At 39.8% G+C, this 24060-nt stretch overlaps 1 protein-coding gene across 1 annotated transcript; it reads right to left on the bottom strand.

Annotated features, from left to right (window-relative positions):
* Window positions 1-1379: 1379 nt before the first annotated feature.
* LOC108931472 (alpha-1,3-mannosyl-glycoprotein 4-beta-N-acetylglucosaminyltransferase C-like) lies at window positions 1380-3631 on the bottom strand. The gene is made up of 3 exons (XM_018747231.1): window positions 3500-3631; window positions 2774-2921; window positions 1380-2561 (listed from the first exon to the last, which is right to left on the bottom strand). The coding sequence occupies exons 1-3, from the start codon at window positions 3626-3628 to the stop codon at window positions 1405-1407; spliced, it is 1434 nt and encodes a 477-aa protein (XP_018602747.1). The 5' UTR covers window positions 3629-3631; the 3' UTR covers window positions 1380-1404.
* Window positions 3632-24060: the final 20429 nt, after the last annotated feature.

Below are 24060 nucleotides of genomic sequence, written 5' to 3'. Positions count from 1 at the left end.
TCTCTCCTATTTCCATATTATTATCGTTATTTTATTTATTCCCCCCCAGATGTACAGATGACAGTGAATTTGTTGTTTTTTTTTTGTTCATATGGCTTGAAGACACTTCTAGTGAGTCATTCGTTTCATACGTAAACACATGAGGAGTCTCTGCCCACATTCCACCGCTTGGCAGGAAACTGAGGGAAATATCACGGTAACAATGTGCTCGTGCTACTCTGCTTCCCAAGCTGTCTTATACCCTTAGACAACACAATGGGACACGCCAATGTTCCCAAGGTCCGTCTGCTGATAAAGTGCTCCAGCAAAGTAATGACGTACGTTCCGAGGTCACAGAGTGCACCGCGTTGTGAAAAAATGTGAACGGTTCTCACTGCGGTCAGTCCCAAGACCACAAATCACCTGTTCATAGTGCAACAGCAGTACACAAGTGTAGGTGTAGGACTACATAGTACTTCAGGTAACAGTGCCAGTTGACCTAAAATACCCTAGTTTCCTGCAAATCACTGTAAACAGTTTGCTCTACTGTCTCATGATATTTTCTTTTTGAAAAAAAATTGTTGCAAATTGTTTCCTTCCATAAAATTACAATCCCAGCAGAAATAAAAAATTCATGTGAAAATTCAGTGGACATCTGTGGCAATAAAAATAGTAACATGCAGAGGGCATTAGGAGGTCATGGGGGGATTTTGAAACTATAGCTCTGACAGGGTTCTGTAGCTGCGCTAACACTGCAGGAGGTGTTCTGCCAGTTTAACTTCCGCACGGCTGCACTGCTAAAATCTTTAGCTCCACCTTGTTTGTCGCTCTGCGCTCCGATCCACTGATCTCCAGCAGGGGAAAAAAATGGTGTCGCTGTGGATCATTCTGTGGAGAGGAACAGAGGATGTAAACGTGGAAAAGTCTGGCCTGTTGTACACAAACATCCTGCATTCTTCAGCGCCAGGGTGGTGTTGGAACACGCAGCTAACACCGTTCGGCCAGAACAGTGGGCTGGCAAAGAACGACAGCTTGTGGGGCGGCACAACTGAACTGTGATCATATTACAGAGCGACGTACAAGGATTAGTGAAACCTTGTATTGTGAGTCACTGATAAACAAATATGAATTTCTCAATAGAAATCACTGAAGTACCTTGTTTTTCCTGGTCCTCTCAGTGATATCTCCTCACAGAAGTGAAATAATGTGCCAGCCAAGTTACATTTCCCATTTCTCGTTCTTGTTTTAGGCATATCACAGTTTATGTCATTATTCGGACTTAATTTTACGATAAATATAATGTCGCATTACATTCTTTAAAATCAAATAATGTTCATAATATAAACAAAGAAACAAAGAAACAAGCAAACAGACAGACAGATAAGTGTTTTTGGGGGTTGGAGTTCTTACAGTATAGGTGTGTACTCATTGACCTGTTGGCTGCGTAGTCCAAAGGCTAATGCTTCTAATTATCAGCCACTCCTTTTGACCAGCTGTGACTACTATCCGTACACATTCAATGTCAAAGGAAATCTTGTGGTCCACATTCTGCACTTCAATATTTCCATTTCTAAATTCTCCTAAAGTGATGTAGGAAGAGCACTGCTTCCCCTTCTTGGTTCCTATCAACTTTTCTCCCACTTCTAAGGCTCCATGATGCAAAATGTCATTTTGTCGGTCATCTGTCCCTGTGACAATCTTAATTTTGCTGATCCTGGTTGGTTTGTAAAACACGATAACAAAGAAATCTCCGGTTGAGGGGGCTTTGCCCCAGAAGTATTCGTCCACACTGCTGTAAGCTTTGGTTGCATCATAGTTCTCAAACACATTTATGTTTGTGTGTAGGCTGGCAGGAGGATTGTCTGGTATATCAACGGTGTCCTCCTCAAAGTCATCGTCCTTTAATTTGTTCTCAGCACCCTTGTACGAGGAGTAGTACCCCATGTGCTGGAACAACGAGGGCTTAAACCTGATCACATCCTTCTGAGCCAGGAGACCCCTGAAGTGTATCAACAGCCAGTCGCAGGGCATCTCCTGGTAGAACATCAGCAGGAAGTGTGCCAGACGAGGCAGGTCCTTGGAGTGGTAGAGCTTCCCAATGTACCCAAGTTTAGAGAACTCAAGCATCACCCAGTAGGAGCCCGCTCTTGAGGTAATGACTTTCTTCATGGCTGTCAGGAAGTTCTTAGAGCAGCGGACATCATCCTCCAGCATCATGTAGAAGTCAGACAGGTTAGTACAGAAGTTGATCAGGAATGCATAGTCCACATTCTGTTTGGAACGGAACCTGACGCGGTCTTCTGGGTCATTGTAGTTCCTCTTCAGTCCATCCAGAGATGGGTAATACTCCTCAGGTGCATGAATCACCAGAAGCCTTCCTGCAATGATGTGGTGGGCAAATTTTCTGGAGATGTCTTGCACAAGGCTTTCGCACCACCCCAAGTCAAAGTCGGCTAAGTGAACCACAACCACGATCTCTTTGAGCTCCTCATAACTGGACTGATCAAAAATGGACTTGATTGTCTCCATTAAATAATTCCCTCTTTTTCTTTTGACAGATGACAGTCCAATTGTCAAATACTCTGCAAAAACAGACCAGAAGTGGATACGAATTATTTATATGCATATATTACTTAAATCTCAATTACCAGGAGACACAATGTATTTGACTTTTGCTTGTATAAGAGCAGAAATGGACACATTACTGCTACTACATGCTCCTTAAACATATGGAAATAATTAGTTCAGTACGCTGATGCTGTAGATAGGAATGGCAGAGGTCAAAAATACTCACTTTTCCTTGGCAGTGGTGATCCTGCAAGGTAGCGGTATGTAACATTAATCGTTCCCGAAAAGTTGGTGAGATCTTTAAAGGTGGGAACATATCGCTCAGAATTCAGCTGATGTATTGCAGATTCTCTCAACTGCCTTTTGTTCTCTTCCTAAAATGAAAATGTGACAAACATGAAAAACCCATTACAAGAGGTTACTTCATCATTCATGTTTTGTATTCAAATTAGTACAAAAACAGCACATCTAAAACCTTTTTGTGAAGTGTCTGTTTGGCTGAGTTCTTTTTACAAGCTCTGCATTGTCTGAAAGTCCTTGAACTGATCATGAAGAACAAAAGGAAAGCTTTGGAGATGTACACTTGTTTAGTACTGAAGGACAATGATGCTTGTTATGTTTATCAGAGGACAACGTGAAAAAACTCCTCTATGAACCAATAAAGGAAGAAAAACCTCAGTGGAAAGTATATTAATACTCTTTAATAAGCATGTTGGATAGCTGAAATGTGCACGGTTCTCAAGGAACTAATCAAAAATTCAACATCTTAAATAAACAAATAAAATTTCCACTTTACACAAACAATTTTTTTTCAGGGAAGCAGGTGCATCTCAAAAGCACGTGTGTCACACATACAGTATGAGGACACTAGTGTACATACTGTGGTGGGTCCAAATCTAATGGTAAGATACATGCAAATTACCTCTAACATGAAATGATAAAGATTATTTACCAACACATAGCCATCTTCGATATAGAGGTTTACAAAAAGCAGGAAAGTGACCAAAACTCCAACAAGGGGAATGGTAGAGCGTTTCCGGAAACACCTCATCTTGTCTTGACACTTCCACTGGAGTCTCATGATGGTAACGTGCACACTGGGACCTGGTTGGGAAACAGACATCCTGATGAAGCCTGCTCTGAGGACTTGGCCAGCAAAACAAATCAATAAGAACAGCCAGAGCCCACCCATCACTAGCCATTCGTGCTTACTTTAGATGAGCTCATTAGAATATGCGTACAACACTATGGGTGGGTGTACAAAGGGGTGCTACTTTTCCCTTCCAGCATTTTCTCTGTGCAAGAAAGTGCAGACGCTGCACTTGAATGGCGGGTAGGAGGGCCAAGAAATTGCTGGGATGCTGGATGCCTGTAGTCGGTTGACCTGCTGCTTCTGTTAAACTACAAACGTGAGTAATAAGTACAGCAAATCAATAATTATGAGAGGCCACATTTGTGTAAACAGTAACAGTAACTCCTCTTTCTGCTAATGTAATGCACATATTGTATTTTATATGACATATAGTACATCGCTTTGGAGAAAAGCGTCCACTAAATGAATAAATGTAAACGTAACTAGTCAAGCAACAGCATTGCACAAAATCCAGAAGGATCTCCAGCTCAAACACCTTAAGTACTGTATTTCTCATAGGATGTTGACCTCCTCTGGACTCACAGGCACAATACTTAATTTTTCACTGCATGCTATTGTTCCTATAATCACTTTCAGTCATGTGCAAAGGACCAGTGCTCACTTTTTGATGAGAAACGCATATGTCCTGGGCTTCAGTGACACATTTACATTGTCAGGATGGAACAGCTTCTTCAACTTAAATGCTTCACTTCCATGTCAGGACTGCAGTGAATGACAACAGGGGAAATAAAGAGTAGGCACTGTCAACACATGAGGTGTCTGCCCTCAGATTGTATCGAAAAACAGTTTATAGTCAAATGGATTGTTTTAGCTGATGCTTTTCTGACGTATGACAATAATTAACAAACACTTAATGATTAGCATTTAGATGGCACTGAATCGTTTGGCCTGGATAAATTTATTTGGAGTGTTAAAACAATTCATTTTTAATATATTATGTTTGGACATCCTAGCTAAGCACGGACAATGCTTACCGTTACATTTTCAAATGGCAATTAAAAAAACTGCAATGTGTCACAGATTCAAAATGATGTCCCTTAAGGTCACAGTCTTGTAATTAAAGATGCCCCTGTTTGGCTTTGGGTGAGACACTGGCACATGACATGGTGTTCAGGTCATTAAGGTCATTCCTAGAGTACGCAGTTTCTGCACCTCTGTAGCAGTAATATTGATACCGTTCTCATCAAGAAAATAATTTCATCCTTGTTTCAGGGCCATGCAGATCTGCCTGCTAAAAGCTGTAATATCAGCTCCCCATAAATTATTGATGTGACATCCAAATACTGCATAGAAATATAATCAATATGTTCAGTTAATTATTTATTACAAAAATTACATTTGGACACACTATGCATGCTAAACATGAAGCTGAATCCTTCCAGTTACTTACTTTTATAGAATTTACTGTAAATGTGATTACTGGAGCCTATTATGCTGTATCTTCTATTTACAATTATATTTGTGTCTATGATAAACATTTTAAAAAGCTAAAATTTAAAGATCATTTATCACATTTCAAATTTTGCCTTCTCACTGTGTCTAATGTAATACAAGTTGCTGAAACAAAATAGTCATAAAGCAGCAAAGGACATGTTACGACAAGCCACAGTGTGTAACAGGCACAATTACACAAGTGAGTCAGTTTTGAATGATCAGATCTTACCATTTTGCACTGCCACATTTTTGAGAACTGCTCTTTTTGCCCAGGATGAACACTAACACTCCTTGTTGGTGATTTAAATAATAATTCACTGTATTCTCAGGAACAAAAGCCTTGGCTGAATGTGCTGTAAGGCACAGCTGCGAAACTTGCTTCACCATTGATTTGTAATGCAAAGAGACAGAAGTGGCAAAAATACTTTCAAAGCCCCCTAAATATTAACTCCCATGCACGAATGAACCAAGATGGAATATATTCAGCTTTAAAAAGGGTGAGAGTGGGTAGTAGGAAGGGCACATGCTCTCTTTCCATGTGTCCACTGAACTAGCCTTCCCATGTCTTATATCGATGTGAAATTACAGTTATCATGGTCTGTACAGAGTTAAAAGATTAAAAAGTACAATATGAAGTAATGCTTTCATTGTGAATTACAGTTTTGGTACCATTAAAGAAAGCAAATGACAGTCTGGTCTGTTCCCAAAGGCCGAGGACAAATAAAGTCTGAAGCTGCAGTGCTGTAGAATCCGAGGAAGAACAATGAGGGCAAACTTTGTGAGAGACTTTAATTCACTGCTAAATGGTCACGACGCATGATCATGATGGTTAGTTTGTGAGAAATGCATACAAAAGAACTTAAAATTGTTTAATTTAATCTTTTGGTAAAAGATTACCGGTATTTGTAATTGAAAACACGTTATTTATTTATAACAACTAAAACTGTTAACATTGTTTCAGTACATTATAAACCTTGACTGGAAGTAATTTCAGTATACTCACTGGTTATTTGAGCTATTACTTTTTGCTTTCATTCAAGTAAACTTTACTTTTACGTCATTATTTATTTATAGTCACGTCAGTATTTATACATATTAGTATAGTCAGTATTTATACATATTTATACATATATATGCGTATTTATACTTATATAAAATGGGGGGTGTGGTGGCGCAGTGGGTTGGACCACAGTCCTGCTCTCCGATGGGTCTGGGGTTCGAGTCCTGCTTGGGGTGCCTTGCGACGGCCTGGCGTCCTGTCCTGGGTGTGTCCCTTCCCCCTCTGGCCTTACGCCCTGTGTTACCAGGTAGGCTCCGGTTCCCCGCGACCCCGTATGGGACAAGCGGTTCTGAAAATGTGTGTGTGTATACTTATATATAATAGTAATTTTATTTGAATACCATGTTTGGCCACTCTACCCACCTCTGCATAACCCTTACAGCCCTTGAACCCTGACAGGGCAAGTCATACTTTAGTCTCACATGAAATGATATAAACACATAGACATTCAGAAAGGCAAATATGGTTGGTAAAAAAATATTCATGCAGCTGGTACTGCTGGTATGCAATCATTAGCAACATAAATCTACATATCTGAAAAGTTAAATGATGGGTATTTGACTTAGCAACTTTGCATTCAGAATCTGTAAATCTGTAAAGCAACAAATAGCAAAGGGAGGACAAAACTTACTTTTAGGCAATATTTTCTTGACTTAATTTTGTGGACACACTGTTGTAAGTAGTCCTCATAGAAAATAAACTTTAAGGAGCTTCACCTTCCTCTCTCACACCACTTTATGAAATCTGTGTGAGAGGAGCCTTCTATAACAGTGAAGGAACTTCAGAGAACCCTGTATAATGGGAGAAACCTTGATGACAAAACCCTTTTTGAGTGAGTGGGAGAAAAAAGATTAATCATGAAGCCAGTAGAAAGCAATTTTCCCACATTTAATCTCTTTACCTTTTTTTTTACATTATTTCCCCTGGGTATCCTGAATCTCACAGATACACAGCTCTGCACAAATAATCAATTAAGCCTCAAGAATCTCATGAATTTAGTAGCTGCTTTGTGTCAGACCTTCTACTGCTTAAATAGATTTTTCTCAACAAATGGGAAAAAACAGCTTATTGATCGAGAAACTCAGTGCAGAAGAGAATATTAAGATTGTGTTGAAGAGAAGGCAGTCTTTTTGAACCATCACAAAGCCCAAGTTTTTAATGAACTGACAAAGAGGAAGGAAAGAATAGTTTGACATTTCTGGAGAATGATAAGTATACCTATAGATACATATAAGTATACATACAGTATATACACAGATTCATTTATGTTTTTTTTTGCAAAATGGCAACAAATAAAGTGATGGACTGATGTGAACAGTTCAGACGAATAACTCTTTCACCGATTTCACTGAGAGGTTACACTCGCTAAGCAGTGAATACCCTCATTTTCCCACGTCTAAATATAAAGAACAAAGAGTCTCAAAAATAGTGCAGAAACCTGACCCTGACACTTCACACACACAATGTTTACAACCGCTTGTCCCAAGCGGGATCGCGGTGAACTGGAGCCTAACTCAGCAACACAGGGCACAAGGCTGAAGGGGGAGGGGACACACCACAGACGGGATGCCAGTCCACCGCAAGGCACATCAAGCAGGACTCAAACCCCAGACCCACCACACAACAGGCCCCAGCCAAACCTGCTGCGCCACCGCATCCCCCCCGAACTCCAACAGAGCCAAAATGTTTTTTTTAACATTAATTTCAGAGTACTGCCTTCCAGGCACGTTGCATTGCAATGTTTCGCTCAAGGCTTTCCTTTGTCAGTGATTCTCCAGATGAAGCCTGCAGTACTGTCACAAGCAGAAATTTATTTATTGGGGTCCTCAAGTGTCATCGCACATGTTTTGGGTGACTCTTGATCCCCTGTCTCCATAGCTTATGCAAAAGTCATCAATGCAGAGTTTTGATGGCTCAAAACCACTCAAAACCTCATGACTTGCTGAATTAGCTAGAATTAGGTAGAATGAAAGTAGTTTGTTCTAGGCCTTTTGGAAAAATCCCATTCAAAATCACGTTAGCAAACGTGGGGTGAATTTTTCACCCAACAAACCTTTAGAGCTCTGGGTACAAGTTACACTGATAATATCATCAAGTTCAATTTGAGACATGGGTAACAGAAAGTGTGTCATTATAGAGTCACATGACCATATATCAAAAAGGCGGTAACATCAGCAACTGCAGAAAACCGTTCAAGACAGACAGTCAATGGTTCAGTTATGAAGTTTTGAAAAACGACATTGGGAAAACTTGTCGAGGGACACAAAATATCTGCCATGTTGAAAGCAAGAAGTTTGCAGAAGAAACAAGGTACATGTAGGTACTGTAATCAAATACAAGTTCACTTTAAAGTGCTCTTGATTAAAAAAAAAGAAAAAAAAACTTTTTTCGGTGGAAACAAAAAATCCAGATGGTCTCTGCTCTGAAGAGCACTTTGCCGTTGGGTTTTAAGCAACGTTACGTTTTTGAATTTCGAGCAAGGCGTTCTCTGCCTCCTTAACTCATCAAGGAGCGCTTCAGTTCCACTTTCATGTGAGTTCTAACAAGGCCAATCCAGGCTTTTCCATCTCCAGCTTCCAGGTGCTGTCTTTTGCATTAAGTATTAAAAAAAAGAAAAAAAACTCCTTTACGTGGAGCAGTCCAGCTTGAAAATACTAAATATTAGATATGCTCTCCTGGATACATAAAATACTGTTTTGGCTTTGAAGAGCAGGGCAAAGAAAAAAGAACTTTGTTTCTACTTTAACTGTTGTATTTATTTGCATCATTTCTGGATTAAGCAAGCGGTTACTGCATCGATCTGTGCTAATTAGAAGAGAAAAAGCAATTTTATAAAATGAAGGTAGTGACACTCCTTTATCATACCATTTATTATGAAAAACAATGCAGGGAGATCCTCAAACTGTGAGATCATCTAGCTAATCCACAACGGTGTCAACGCCAGCAAAGTGTAAACGTAGTGTGACACTGCAAACAACAGTGCATTGCATGAGGGGGGACTGACTCCTGAGGTTCGCCAGCATGGAGAGCCGACAGGAGCCACGAAGGAACGATGCATGGCGTGCACCTCCCAGCCGTTAGCACTTTGAGTCAGATTAGCGTTCGGCTGTCAGCCCATGGGGGCGGTCAGGGGGCAGAGGGCCCAGAGGCTACTTGCTCCTTTCTATGCTAATAAAAAACTCCCTCCACATTAGCACTGGAGCTGAGTGTCTGCAATAAGAAAATATTGTGGAGTTTTCTGAAGGACGACATTCTGGACCGATGCAGGCATCGCAGTCGCAACCTTGCTTTATAAAGTGCTGTGAAAACAGGGTGAAAGCGATTTCATCTATAGCCAGGGCACAAGTGCACGGTGTTATAAAGGTTATGCGGTAAAATAAATCACATAAAATCCCCTGCTTTTCCTTTCTCCTCCATGTCTTTTACCTTTAAGTGCAGGATGTGGTGGTGAGAAACATGAAACCAAGGGCATCATCCAAAGAAAGCGTCACGCGGTTTTGGTGAGAGTGCCAATGGATGCTGGTTCTCTCACTAAGCTACATGTAAAACCATGGTGAACTCTTTGTTCACTTTTGCAGCAGGATGGATGTGTCCTGAGGGTAAACGGCTGAGACGGACAACAGAGAGCAGAATCTGGACACGTCATACAGAACAGTCCAGTTCAGGGTCTGAAGGGGAACACCGCCCCTAAAGTTAGACGTAAACAGCAATATTACAAACGTTGTGAAAAATTAAAAAAAATACATTAAAAATGAAGCCATAGGTCACGTACCAGAGTGAGGGAGCTTGGTTACACTTGATCAGTTCCATCAACTAGGTAATTGCAAGCAAAGCAAAGCAATTTTTAATATATAAAACGATGAAGGAAACAGGCAGCAAAAACCAGCACGTTACATATGACACAGTGCAAATAAACACAGACGCTAGTATTATGTGGAATTAAATTACTGTATAATCAAATGCTTTGGATACAGCCTCTGTAAATGGGAGAATATAATCAAGCTATTAAGTCAAATTCTTGTAAATGTTACTGCCTAATTCTCTATCTCCTGTTTATAATCTCCAGACCAATATGTTTTGTGCCTGAATTAAAGAGCCAGTGAAAGTATATAGAACACAGACAATTTATCCATTACAATTTGCATATTAACTGCGGCAGGCATTATGTGCATTTCAAAACGGATTTATATACGAGCACAGAAACACCATCCTAGTAAGCAGCTCTTGTGTGAAGATGGGAAAGCAGGTCTTCTAGTTTACACTAGTTCACACACCCTGAAGGTGAGCATTCACTACATCTCCAAACACATCCGTCGTGAATATTTGATGAGGGTAATGCTATCTGACCATCTTGGAGAACTATTCATCTTTCATCTCATAAGTAACCAATGTTTCAACTTCATCTGCAGACACAAATTATGAAAAATTATTTGATATTGACTATGAATGTTCTTCATTTCTGGAAGTAAGCCTGTGACTCACTATGATGAAGAGTATGGGGAAAAATACATTAAAAATATATCCTTCATTAGACTAGGGAGTTTTTAATTATTTGTGTAGCTTCGAGAAAAAAGGAAAAAAATATATATATACTGTATATACTATATGAATATATACAGTATATATATATATCCCCTTGCTCCAGTCTATATCTGATGATCTTTTGATTTTTCCTGGGTCTCTCAGAAGGTTTTTCCATAATTCTTCACATCTTTGGCATTACAATAATTTGACAACACTCTCTTTCCTCACATGAGATGGGATGAACTCCTCTCACTAAGGCTCCCTTTCATTTCTCCTTGCAGTTTGTACCACAATTACACTAGTTCCGTTCACTTCCATCAATGAACTGGCTTTCAATGCTGTAAAGTTCCCAAGTCAGTGCACAACAAAACCAAATAAACTAATAAATCCTTTAAAATTGTTCTGTTTTACCTTTGATAAATTTATCTCACTAATGCCAAGATAACTGTCACAGAGTTTACCACACACATCAGTCTAAAGTATACCTGAGTATGTTATATCTGGGTTTTAAAAATAAAACGTATACTAAATGAAACTAAATTTTTTCCCCCGCTGTTTTCCTTGTCTGACACACAAGGGTATTGAGTTCATAATACCAATATAGAGCACTGGTGTTGCCAGTGGCTTCAGCTAACAAAGAGTGGGTATCCTTTGAATCTGTCTGCCATGCCTGCGGTAAGAATAAGAAAAAACGTACTTTAACGAGCATAAAATCACAACTTTGTGGATGAAAACAAGGGTAAAATTTTGTTCTACTTTGAAATGTCAAATACGATGTACTGCATTTGTTGATATTTGTTGATCGTTCATTGTTGCATTGGTAGCAAACAGAAGAACATGGTGATATTTAGTGTCTGCAGCTGTAACTCTTGCAGATCGCATGTCAACAGATGTTTTACAGCTTAAGTACAGTAAGTCTTCATGTTACATTTCAGTGCTGACTGCCAGCAGAGCAGCTTGGAGAACACCGCTGTCACACAGAAAGCAGGAAGAGTTTTTTATTTTATTTTTTACTTTATGAGACCGTTTGAGTTTGCAGAACAGTCACCGAGTTACTGCTGGGTAATTTCCAAACCTCGACAAGATGAATATACATTAGAACTGCATCAATTCATCGACAGAATTGAATCTTAATGAAGAAAAAGCATTAAAATGCAATCACTCTCGTACAGAGTGTCTGCTCACTGCTTCTAATTTCAAGTCATTTCAATAGTTGGACATGATATACAACACATTTCTTTGTTAAACACCATTGTTTATTTGCTTGATGATATGTAGACTTCTAAAAAGGTTTCCCTCAAAAAAGTTGTAATTAAAATCTTATGTGATGGATAAGCTGACAGGCGGATCCATCTTCGTTTACATGGAGGTGGTAAAACAGAGGCTGCGGCCCTCTGCCGGGTGATTGACATTAAGATCATCACAAGATTATAGCAATGAAGGTGACGGCTCCCCTCTGAAACCGGTCTGAAGGATGGATAACAGATAAAAAATGTTTTAGGAAGTGGATGTGAGAGGTTCGCTTGCTGAAGTCTGGAGAAATAACAGGAAATGTTTATGAGAGCCAACCGGGCCTATGAGTCTACTGCAATAATGATGTCGAGCCCTGGAGACAAAGGAACTGGGTTTGTCTGTTGCCCTAGCTGAAAGATCTTTTTTTTTTCTTTTTTATTTTCTAAGTTTTATTTAGGAATTTTTCAGAGACAAAACAACAAACAACAAACAAAACCCTCCCTACCAACCCTAACCCCACACGCGCCTGGTAGAACCCTCACAGGCCACTGCCCCCTCTTCCAATATAGCAAATATTGCATAAATGGGCCTCCTGTCAGTCAAAAAAGACTATAGAACCATGCAGAGCAAACTTATTTTTCCAAGTAAAAGAATGAAACATCTCTCTAAGGCAGACAGAGAAAGAGCGAAGGAGAGCAGATATCCATGCTAAGAATATCCTGTATTTGGTTATCAGAAATGCAAAATCAAAATGGGCTGCTTAGCCGTCAATGCAGAACACTTTCTAGGGAGTCCAAAAACTGATAGAAACAGGCATAGCTGTAAATCAACATGACTAAGTTCTCACAGTACCCCCAAGCGGCCCAAAGACAGAAGTCTTTGGGAAGACAAAACATGCCTAAAATCATCTGGGGAACGAGTGCAGCTGTCACTATCGCCACTGTTGTCTAGACAAATGTCAGCACACTTGACCTCAGTGACAGACCTTCAATGGGATCAGTCCCAACCGAGCGCACGAGTGTGACCTGTTAACCCTACTAATGATTGCTTTCTACCACTGGTGAGTAAGTTCAGTGCCAAGTTCTGTTTCACATATGTACTCATCTGTACAGCAGGGTCATTTTCACTGTACCAGTTTGGGGTAAATATCTTGATGAAATGTAAAATGAATAAATGTAATGTAAATGTAAATTAGCAGGAGAGGTAAGATTCAAACCCTTTTAATCTTTGTAATAATATAAATATTTACTTTTTATTATTACTCCCACTCACGTTCAGTAACAGTTGGTTCTGGTCAGGGTTACGGCAGTACAGAGTCCATCCTAGAACCACTGGGGGCAGGGCTGGGAGGTACACCTGGATGCCAATCCACCACTGAGCAACCACCCACACCCACACCCACACACACACATACATACACACTTTCTCTCTCACTCTCACTCTCTACATGCAAGGTGACATCACCAATTCACCTGAACTGCATGTCTTTAGACTATGGGAGGAAACCAACAGAAACACGGAGAGAACAAAAAAGTCCACACAGGACCAGATTCAAACCTATACCCAAACAACCCAGGTGCTGTGAGGCAGAAGTGATAGCCACTGCACCACTGTGCTACCAGCTATTGACCAACTTACTTATGTTATGATGACATGCCAGTTTCTTTTAAGAAACGGAACTAACAATTGACTCAAGGTGTACATTAAACTTCATAGAAGCAATGATTGGTGAAGAATAAAATGTAGTTTCTTTCTTTACTGCTGTGTGAGGTTTATTTTTTTATTATCTTTTATTGATTCACAATGGCACTGGGTCACAGCAATAGAAACAGAAATGCTACACCATGAAATTGCACATACATTCACATGCATGGCAAAAGATTACAGTATTTCAGTACCAATAGGATGTACACAACCCAAAATGACATCAGGCTTTCTAGAATTCCCTGGAATTATGCAAATGACCATTTTCTAGCAGGAAAAAAATTTAAACCCTTTGGTCATTCATACCCTGAGTTCAGAGGGAACTTCAGGTGCAGAACATAACTACAAAGTATAAGTTGGTATCCTGTTAAACTCTTAGAATAGAAGTGTCAAAATGGCATAAGCCACGATACATATTTTTTTAGCTGTAGTAAACCAACAGGGACAATCGTAGTTATGTAATGAAGGACCTCTGAGTAGTTACATGAAGGTAAGGGTTAGGGTTAGAGTTAGAATGAGAGGTCCAGATGAAGGAAAGAGTCAGCTGTTGGACTTAATGGCATCTGCAGTGTTTTTCTGACAGCTCTGAAGGACTGAGAGACTTCATACACGTATTTGGAAGATCTGAATTTCATTGTCTTCTGTCATTTTTTTGGGTTTCTGTTTCTCTTTACAGATTTTATGCTTACTGCACTTTTTACTTATCTTGAGGGATTACTCTTTTCATTTTACTTCTGCTGGTTTGTAGAATGAAAGTGCAGCTGGGGGTGTTAAGAGTTAGGGTTAGGTGGGATTCTTACCTGGCACCTGAAAATAAATTACTGTCCATCAGGTTCTCAGAGGGAGCGAGGGGTGGGGTTGTTACTGTGCATGGCTCAGCTTTGGATTCTGATATCTGTCTGTCTCCTCTCTAGTTTTGACTTTACTGGGTCACACGCTCCAGTTTATGTTGTTTTTCATTATATGACCGAATGCATTATTGGGGTTACATTATTGTTTCACAGCATGAATATCTGAGTTTTGACTTCCCACTTAAAATTATGACTTGGGATGTCAAGGAGGGTTTAACTACAAGTATGCTTAAATAATCTTAAATTAAATGAAAAATTAGCCTGCTCAATGGTACACTGAAAAGAAACTGTGGTAGATTTAGCACTATTGATTCAATACTTTTACATTTATTAATTTAGCTGACGCTTTTCTCCAAAGCGATTTACAATGTTAAGATCACAATTATTGCATGCTTACAATCATTTACCCATTTATACAGCTGCATAATTTTTTACTGGGGAAATTTAGGGTAAGCACCTTGCTCAAAGGTACTACAGCCAGAGGTGGGGATTGAACCTGTGGGTCTAAAGGCTGCAGCTTTAACCACTACACTACCAGCTGTCCAATAGTAGTACTGATGTCATAATATCATATCACATACATTGTTTGCTTATTTACAAAGTGTAGCACATTTCAACACATCTTTATATGATATCTCCTGGAGCTTCTTGGCTGTGTCTAAGAGCCCACCCCTTTATTTCTCTACCTAAAACACTTTCAGTATGAATGTACAGTTGTCCCTCTTGGTTCACACTATTAGTGATTTTATGGCAGTTTGAGACATTTATCTGGGAATGTGATGGAACAGAGCTATTTTAGAAGCATGATCACTTTACCAGATAGAAAAAAAACTAAAAGTTTAAGTTCTCTCTCTCTATTTTCTTAGTATTAAACCACAATCAAAAACCCTTTTCTCTTTTCTGCCTTTGAAAACACAAAGATATGGAACGCATGATGATTATTTTTTTTAAAATATACCTTTATGAACAATATGGAGTCACAGCAACACACAGGCAGAAACACTGAGAAAGGTTAAAAATGGGGTTAAAAGCTTATCTTACTAAGGCACTCTTACTGAGTTGAGTATTCCAATAAATTAAAATAAATTTTGTATGTATGCTACATATGTATATTAAACTGTTTAAATATAATTTCTAAAAGAAATTTGTATACTTCAAAATAAGAAATAAAAAAATCACATACAGTACATATATACATTTAAATATGCATAGTAACAATACAATATTCATAGTGTGTGTGTGTGTTTTTTTTTTTAACCAGTCCATGAAGTACAGATGCTTGTTAGTGTTTGGAAATTACAGTTCCCACGTTGTTCTAACAAAAAGAGCACAGAAACAGTAGCAAAATCAACTCTCTTGAGTGACTTACTGCATTCATCATCCTGAGGAAATATGAAAAGTGACAGTTGCATTCCCCTGATAGAATGGGAAATGCTTCTCTGGATTTGATATGCCATTGCTTAAGAAGTAAACGCACTTTGTTCTTTTATATAAATAGCCAAATCAAATGGAAAAAGCAAAGTCTAACAGATCTCAGAAAGTTATTATACCGCACTGTTATTCAGCAGAAGGTCCATACAGTGATGCCCCTCATCTACTGAATCTATTCTGTGTGCTGTGGCTGTACTACTAACTGTTCGTTTCAGTTCCCCTTGTAGACGCGTGTAGGCTGCAGGTTTCTCCAAGCTCTCCGACATTCCCCATTCCATTCAGTTGACTAAAAAGCCGCAGGAAACATTGGAAATTCGTGGTTGATTATATCACATCGCGCTGGTGATGATGGCCGAGTGGCTGGTCTCTTGCTGTCACATTTAATTTTCAGCAACACAGGGACAAAAGATTGCGAGCGACGACACATTGCTCGGTTGGCGTCATTATTTTGAATGCATCCTGTCTAATGGAACTCATGGTGTCACCATCAAAGGCTACCGGTAGCTAACAAACATGTCTCCCACTCAACAGGCCGGAGTTGCAGCCGTAGCTCTGCCTGCATCAAAGTGGCATGATATCAATGGTGCACATCAGTAGTGTTGCTCTCGCTCTTGCTGTTTTCCTCTGTTCATCCACATGCCCTTATAGCCACTTAATGTCGTTACACAATTAGTTACAAAGACCTCATTAAAGCATATGCTAATTCTTTAATTTTCATATACTGTCTATGCATATGTGTTCTATTTGCTGATGTCCCAGTGTGGCTCATATTCACGCAGGGCACAAATAACTCAATATTTGGATCTATGGATGTCACGTCTGTTTTTAGTTGTCTGGGGTTTCAGCCAAATGCCTCCCATTTAGTTGGTTGTGATAAACATGTCGCGTGTTTGCTGTTCACAACACTGAAGAGGAAAAGTCAAGCCTGGACACACAGTAAATGACATCAGCTTGGCTGGACACGCTTTCGGAAATGTCACATTGCAGTGCTATTGAATCCAGCACTGAATCAACTCAGTGAACTTATCGCAGAGCATGGACTCCAGGTGCCGGAGGGGCAGAACTGTTGTTTTCAGATAAAGAGCTAGAAAGTGGGGAAACCATCACAAAGGCCCAATGTTCTGGGGATAATAATGATCCACAGACATACTGTAGTCGTAACACAATACGGTTTATCAGTATCAGTGCTTGAAATGGATTGTAAAAATATTCTCTTTGAATTTCTTGACGTGATTAAGCCCACTTTGCATTTGGATCACAGACATCCCAGCCTCGAGACAGAACTTATAATCATCCAAGTTTTGCCCAGTTAATCCAGTCGATCCCACACTGTCATAATTAGCCTGGCACTGCTGCAAACCCATGTGCGTGAAGTTCCTTCATTTAATTTTCAACTCCACATGGCAGACAGCCTCTTGAAATATTAAAAAAATAAAAACAATAAAGTGCAAGACAACCCTTTCAAGAAATGAAATTGTGGCCTACGGGGAAACATGTTCTGTCATTGTACCATTATCAGGATGTTTTTTTTTTCTTTCCTGTGCACAGCAGCCTGAGAAACAAGTACTGTGCTAGTTAAGCCTGAAGATTTGCTAAAAAAAAATAGATAAAAAAAAAAACTGCCTTTCCTGAATAAAACAACGCAGATTTCATAGTTCTGAAGAGAAAGAATGGTCTTATCCTTTCAATGACTATGAGACCTAAATTTTCTTGATTTGCTGTGATATGCTGAAGGCAAGGAGGAAGCAACTGACTCTGCCCAATTATTTGTCCAGGCCATGGTGACATCCCGTCTGGACTACTGCAACTCTCTCCTGTGTGGCCTTCCCACTACTGCCATCAAACCTCTGCAGTTGATACAGAATGCTGTTGCACGAGTAGCGTTTGACTTGCTGAAGTGTTTGCATGTATCTCCTCTACTCATTTCTCTGCACTGGCTTCCTATAGCTCCCCGGATCAAATTCAAGACCCTGGTTATTGTCTACAAATGCATCAATATAACTGCTCCCAGCTATTTACAAGACTTGATCAACCACTACACCCCAGCCAGACCCCTTCGCTCGTCTACTTCTGCTCACTTGATGGTCCCACGCACGAAAAGTAAAGCACGGAGGTTCTCGGTTCTGGCTCCGTTGTGGTGGAACGACCTTCCCCTCTCACTCAGAACTGCGGAAACTCTGCCTACATTAAAGAAGGGTCTGAAAACTCACCTTTTCCGGACCCATCTTGCCCAAGATCTCTCCAGCTCATGTACATTGTAACTTCATGATCATGCTCAAATAAGCCTTTACACAGTCGCTACTCCGGCACTGTATGTGAATGTTTGTGTACCTTAAAAAAAAATTGTAGGGAGGTTATCGGGATTCATCCATCCTGCATTTTATGCACCTACTGGAGCAATGAACACCGATGCATCAAGTGGAAAGTAACAAACTAGGTTTTCTTAAGAATGACGTCTGCAGCTATGTCTCTTTCTTAATGTAATGCACAAATTGTATTTTCGCTGGATGTACGTCGTTTTGGAGAAAAGTGTCTGCTAAATAAATAAATGTAAATGTAAATGAAAGCAGATACAATGAGGAAAGTGGACTAGACGTCATTTAAAAGCATCCAAACAGTATTATAAGAGTCATAAAACTACTTTACATGTAACAGCAAGGGAAGTGTATCTTATAGATCCCTATTGTTAAATACATTTAGTTGATGCTTTTTTCCAAAGCAACTTACAATGTTAAGGTTACAATTATTTACCCATTTATACAGCTGGGTAATTTTAGTGGAGCAATTCAGGGTAAGTACCTTGCTCAAGAGTACTACAGCCAGAGGTGAGGCTCAAACCTACAACCTTTGGTCCAAAGGCAGTTGCTCGAACCACTATACTACAAACTGCCCAGTGTAGTGCAATATGCAGCTGCCATTAATATATTGAACATTATTGACAACTGACATTTAATAACCACCATGCTATGAAGCCACACAAAAATGTATACACACAATAATTTGTAAACATGCAACCATCATTCAGTTATTCTGTATTTATAGTGAAATCAAATAAAACAACTTAAACGTTCCCTAACACTCACTGTAAAAAACATAACTCACACACACATTTTCAGAACCGCTTGTCCCATACGGGGTCGCGGGGAACCGGAGCCTACCCGGTAACACAGGGCGTAAGGCAGGAGGGGGAGGGGACACACCCAGGACGGGACTCAAAAAACATAACTGAAACAATAAAATCAGATTTTTTTTTTTTAAATTGTAGTTGCCAGCAAATAAGAAAACAAAAATTGTTTCCCCCGAAGACCTGACTAAATGTATGTACAAAACGGGTTTCACAACCAGGCAATTTAATTGTATCTCAGGAAAAATTCTCACTCACAGTCCTTTGTTGTACTCTATGTATACGATATCCTGAATACCCCTGGCTCAGTTAAATAGCTGTCTACAGTCAGATAGTGTTCCTCCAAACTCAGGTATGTCAATAACTTCACTCTGGTCCTTTTGATACTTGGAGTGATTTTTTTCTTCTTTTGTGATAGTAACTTTTAAAGATGGTGTTTTAGGTTGAAGCACTTGTTACATCTCAAAAAAAAAAAAAAAAACATCCGACATCTGGCCTTTCTGTGGGAAAGTAAGTAAATAAGTTAAAGGATGCTTTGTCCACATCTTCAAGCTTAACCTTTAATATGAACAATCCAGCCACTTTCTATTGCACCAAAACGCTAAACATCTAGTCTTTCACGTATTTGCCTTTGAAAAAATGCTAAGTATCTTGAGTTGAGGTATGTAGTTGAAATAGGTAGTCGAGGAGCCTCCCTCTTAAAGATGTAAAGCTATTATATGACTGAAGACAGCAGTGATCAATTTAATATTTAATGTATAAGGAAAAAGTTGGTCAAAGATGAGTGCTACAACTAAGAGGTGACAGCTTTGGCTTTAGTGGTTTGCCCTCATGCGTGCTCTGCTCATAACGGTGTTTCAGAATAAATTTAGCGTGGGTAACCGGACTAGTAAAGCACAGTGGGGGGGGAACTGCAGATTGGGATGAGATGACACTTCTTGGTTGCTGGAGCCCGGGACAGGAGTAGAGCGCATACACCCGTCGAAATGGAGAAGATATTTTTGGTGGGAGATAAATAGTCTGAATGTGCCAGGAAGACACTGAAAATAATGAATAAAACTATATTTCACCTAGAAGGTCACATAAAATAGAGACAGCTATTAAAAATAGTATTAAAAATATTAAAAATGACCTTGCACTCCAACCATAGTGGTCTTTTTAAAGTACACCTATAAATGAACGAATGAATGAAAAAATAAGAACAAAGCAACACTGCATGTCATAGGTAGATAAAGTTTTACCAGAGAAGGAAGGTGTCAGTCCTGTACAAATGTGACAGTCTTCTTAATGGGATCTTTTACAGGGTGTCTGGACTCATTGTTTTCACAGTGAATAATATTAATAATGGTTGACACTCACTGTTACTCCCTAATGTCTCTTACATGGGCTGATTAGAGGTTCTACACATGTTGCCATGGGAATGTAATTTTTTATGCATGTACTTCAAATAGAAAATGTTCTTTTGAGGCCAATACAATAACTATGCTTCCTAAAAAGTATATCAACGTGAAGAAGGATGTAAAACTGGGATTCATAACTGGAAGCCTTTTCATTCATCATTCATGGCTTTGTCATTTTAAACTGCACAGGTCTAAATTAACTCAAAATCTGTCCAGCATGGAGTGACAGTATTGACTCTAATTAAGGAAAACTTGCATTACTGGTTGTTTACTTATATTGACACTTCAGTAACTTATCAACGATGAGCCTCATAATCAACACTAAACTGCGCTGGAGTTCGACACACCATACAGAGTCTTTCTTATTCACTTCAGGACCTCTCACGTTCCAAGGACAAGTTCCTCCAGCCCGCCATCAACAGAAAGTTACATACACCTTGAGCCTGCCAAAGCAACATCCTCCAAAGCTGGGAGGTATGAAAAGAAAAACATTCAGTTCTGATGCTTGCAATTGTAAATCAGCCACCTTGGTTAAACAAAGTGTGGGCTGAAAACACTACATAGTGTTTATTGGAAGTCACTTTGTAAAAAAGCATCTGCTAGATGAAGTAATGTAACATAATATAACCACCAGCTCAAACTTCCACCAAGCATGCATCTCTACATCTGACCTCAGTCACCCCACCGCCTGGCAGTTGGTGGGAGTTTGAGCTGGTGGTCCATTTCTCACTGGGGCTGAATCATCCCACAGAAATGAGCCTTGGTGTCTCTGGCATTCTCAAATAATGAAAAAAATTATGAAAGATATGAGGCTAACATGATCCTCATGGGAAATGTCTGGCTTTGGATCCTTTATTGCGTGATGGGCCTCCGCAAAGTACTGCACTGGCATTACAGCGATCTTTGTTTGGTCCAGAAACTCTCACTCACTCCTTTCCAGAGCAGCAGATGCAGCACAGTGCGCAGAATGGACTCCACATGTTCAGGCATTATGTATAAATGCATACGGAGAACGTTATTCAAAATAAGCGAACTGAGTCAAAGTGTTTGGTTTAGAACACAAAGGGCACAGATGAAATATCAGTAAACAAACATGAGAAAGACCACATTTAACTAAATTAATTCAAAAGAATAAATGCTGCTGCACTGCTAAATCATTATCTGGTTTACTGATTGGCAGTATGTGAAAACTAACCCAAAACGTCTGTTGCGGGGCACAAAAACGGGCATAGCAGGTTGCCAGCCAGCAGTGTAGTGTTGAGGGCTGCCAGCTGTCACCTTGAGGTCTGAAGAACCCCACTTCAAATCCTCCTCCTGCTGTTGGGCCCTTGAGCAAAGTACTAAGCTACACTACTCTGGTAAAAATGCCCTGCTGTACTAATTAAAACACTGCAAGTTGTTTAGCATAAAGGGATCAGCTAAATAAAGACAAATGATGAAAAATGCAAAGTTATTCGCTGAGGAAAGAGGAACAGCGTCAAAATTTGTGACATACCAACCAACAGGGAGAAAAAGTAAGAAATGCAAAACAAGAAATGTGAAGTCCATGAATTCTACCATCATCATGGCAAAGCTCCATAACATTGCAGTGTACTTCTTTCACAATTTGATTACTTACTCTTTATTAAATCATTATCATTCACTTTCAGTCTTTATTTAATTACTCTCTCATTTTATTCACCATATTGTATTCGTTTGTGTCTTTTAGTTTTATTCCATTATATCATACGTGTTCACCCTCCTTTGTCCTTCCCATTGCTTTATCTGATGTGTAAATTTCTGGGATACCTCTGTTCAGGGAGAGCTTGGATGGTCTGTTTCATGAGCTCAAGCACAATGAGGAGAGAGAGTGCATGTAAGGGACAGTAGAGACTGCAGGTGTGGCCATCTGCCCTGGCAAGGGGGGTAACATTATCTCTGTAGAGCTGCAATAAACCATCTTTAAGCTTATTTTAGCCTCGTCACTGAGACTCAAAAGAATCTGGAACTGCCTGAAAAAGACCAGTTCCAACAAAAATACTCTACCTGGTATATAAACATTTTCCAAGAAAAACTGGAACAAAAGCTGCACTCCAGTTGAGTTACTTGATATATTCATGTCTTATGTGGTAACTCGGATATTTTGCCCACCCCCATGGTGACCACAACCGGTAGCAAAGAGGAGCAGCAAAAGTGAAAATGAGAAAGCAGGAAGAGCAGCATCCTGGACCATTACCTCTAGGGCAAACAAGATGATGAAGAATGAGGAGGCAGGGGAAGTTCATGCAATGCAGATGGTGAGCACTAATGAAAGTCTGGAATATGAGGATAAAGTGGTCCCAAGCAGCTAGAGAGCCCCTAAGAGGCAGACTCTGGCAAGGCATCAAATGATGCAAGAGGAGCACCAGGGCATGCTAATTTACATGATGAGTGTGTTCCTGTGTCCGTGCTCACACTATCCCATTGGAAAAAGGGGAACACGGAAGAACTCTGCATGCAGCTCTGTCACATTCGCAGTGCAAACAACAAACTCAGGAGACCTATGGCACCAGGTAGCATGTCAGTTAAGCAGATGAGGCCACAAGGTAAAAGTGGCTGATTTGAGCCTCGCTTCCCTTACTGTTGCAGTAACCCTGACTGAGGTATTTACCATGAATTACTGCAGTTAAAACACCCAGCTTGATGAATGGGTTAATACTGCAAGTCCTTTTGAGTGCTGGCCAATGGAGACCGTACTGCGTTCAGTGGATTAATTACTCTTTAAACAGTAAAAAAAGTAATTTAAAGGGGAGTTTATACTGAGTTACTGATCATATTCCTCATGCATCAACAAAAAAAAAATTCCCTGTTAATTAGAACTTATGCATATGTGACATAAAACCCAAAATTTCCTATCAAAGTTTATGGTGCCACACATAACTGATCATAACATCACACTGTTGTGACTGTGCTTCAATTAATTTATTCTTACTGAATATTACTTTTATACATCTTAGTGCTTAGCAATAGTTACCATATGTTCATAAAAACAGAATAATGGACATTTCTCTCACGGTTTTCTCGCTCCATAAAAGGTTTACAACGGTCATAAGAAATAGTCCTTTCCAAGCTTCTTCTGCTCCTTCTTTATAACATCTTTCCATTTTATTTGCCGTCTCGACCTTGGCTTAATTAACTGCTCTGCAAATGTGTAAATGAGCAGATACTAATGAGAACAAATGACCATATGGTAATGATACTTGTGGTCGAGCAGCGACATAACAAGAGGGGATGTACTGCATGAGACTGCAAACTCTGGGCTAGAGGTCAGGAAGGAACTAAGTCATTTGTGAATTCAACAGAGGGTGGCGAGAGCTTCCATGTGGAGAGCTGAATAATTGGTATGAGTGGCTGTACTGTATCTCTCTGGGACGGAGCGATCCCCCGAGACGAGGGTTCATAAAGATGGCAGCCTCAAGGAGAAAAAGGTCTGCAAAAGCCCCTTGACCTGCATTATTTTTCCCTTCATTGCTCTACGCTACAAGCAATCCATAACACTTTCTGCCACCATTTCGCGAGCTCCATTTATAACATTTTCCATGCTAAGTCGTTGCATTTTTTGTGCAATTGTGCTGTACAAT

Source organism: Scleropages formosus, chromosome 2 (genome assembly GCF_900964775.1).
Source record: "Scleropages formosus chromosome 2, fSclFor1.1, whole genome shotgun sequence".
In the NCBI taxonomy this organism is placed as follows: domain Eukaryota; kingdom Metazoa; phylum Chordata; class Actinopteri; order Osteoglossiformes; family Osteoglossidae; genus Scleropages; species Scleropages formosus.
The sequence above is the reverse complement of the archived record's forward strand: the minus strand, read 5'-3'. Positions and strand labels throughout refer to the sequence as shown.

Excerpts from the sequence above, each read along its gene's own strand:
- LOC108931472 (XM_018747231.1), bottom strand. The coding sequence starts at position 3,628 with ATGAGACTCCAGTGGAAGTGTCAAGACAAGATGAGGTGTTTCCGGAAA. Across the intron at positions 2,922-3,499 it reads TCGAAGATGGCTATGTGTTG|GAAGAGAACAAAAGGCAGTT; the intron begins GTAAATAATCTT and ends TTTTCATTTTAG. Across the intron at positions 2,562-2,773 it reads ATCACCACTGCCAAGGAAAA|AGTATTTGACAATTGGACTG; the intron begins GTGAGTATTTTT and ends CTGTTTTTGCAG.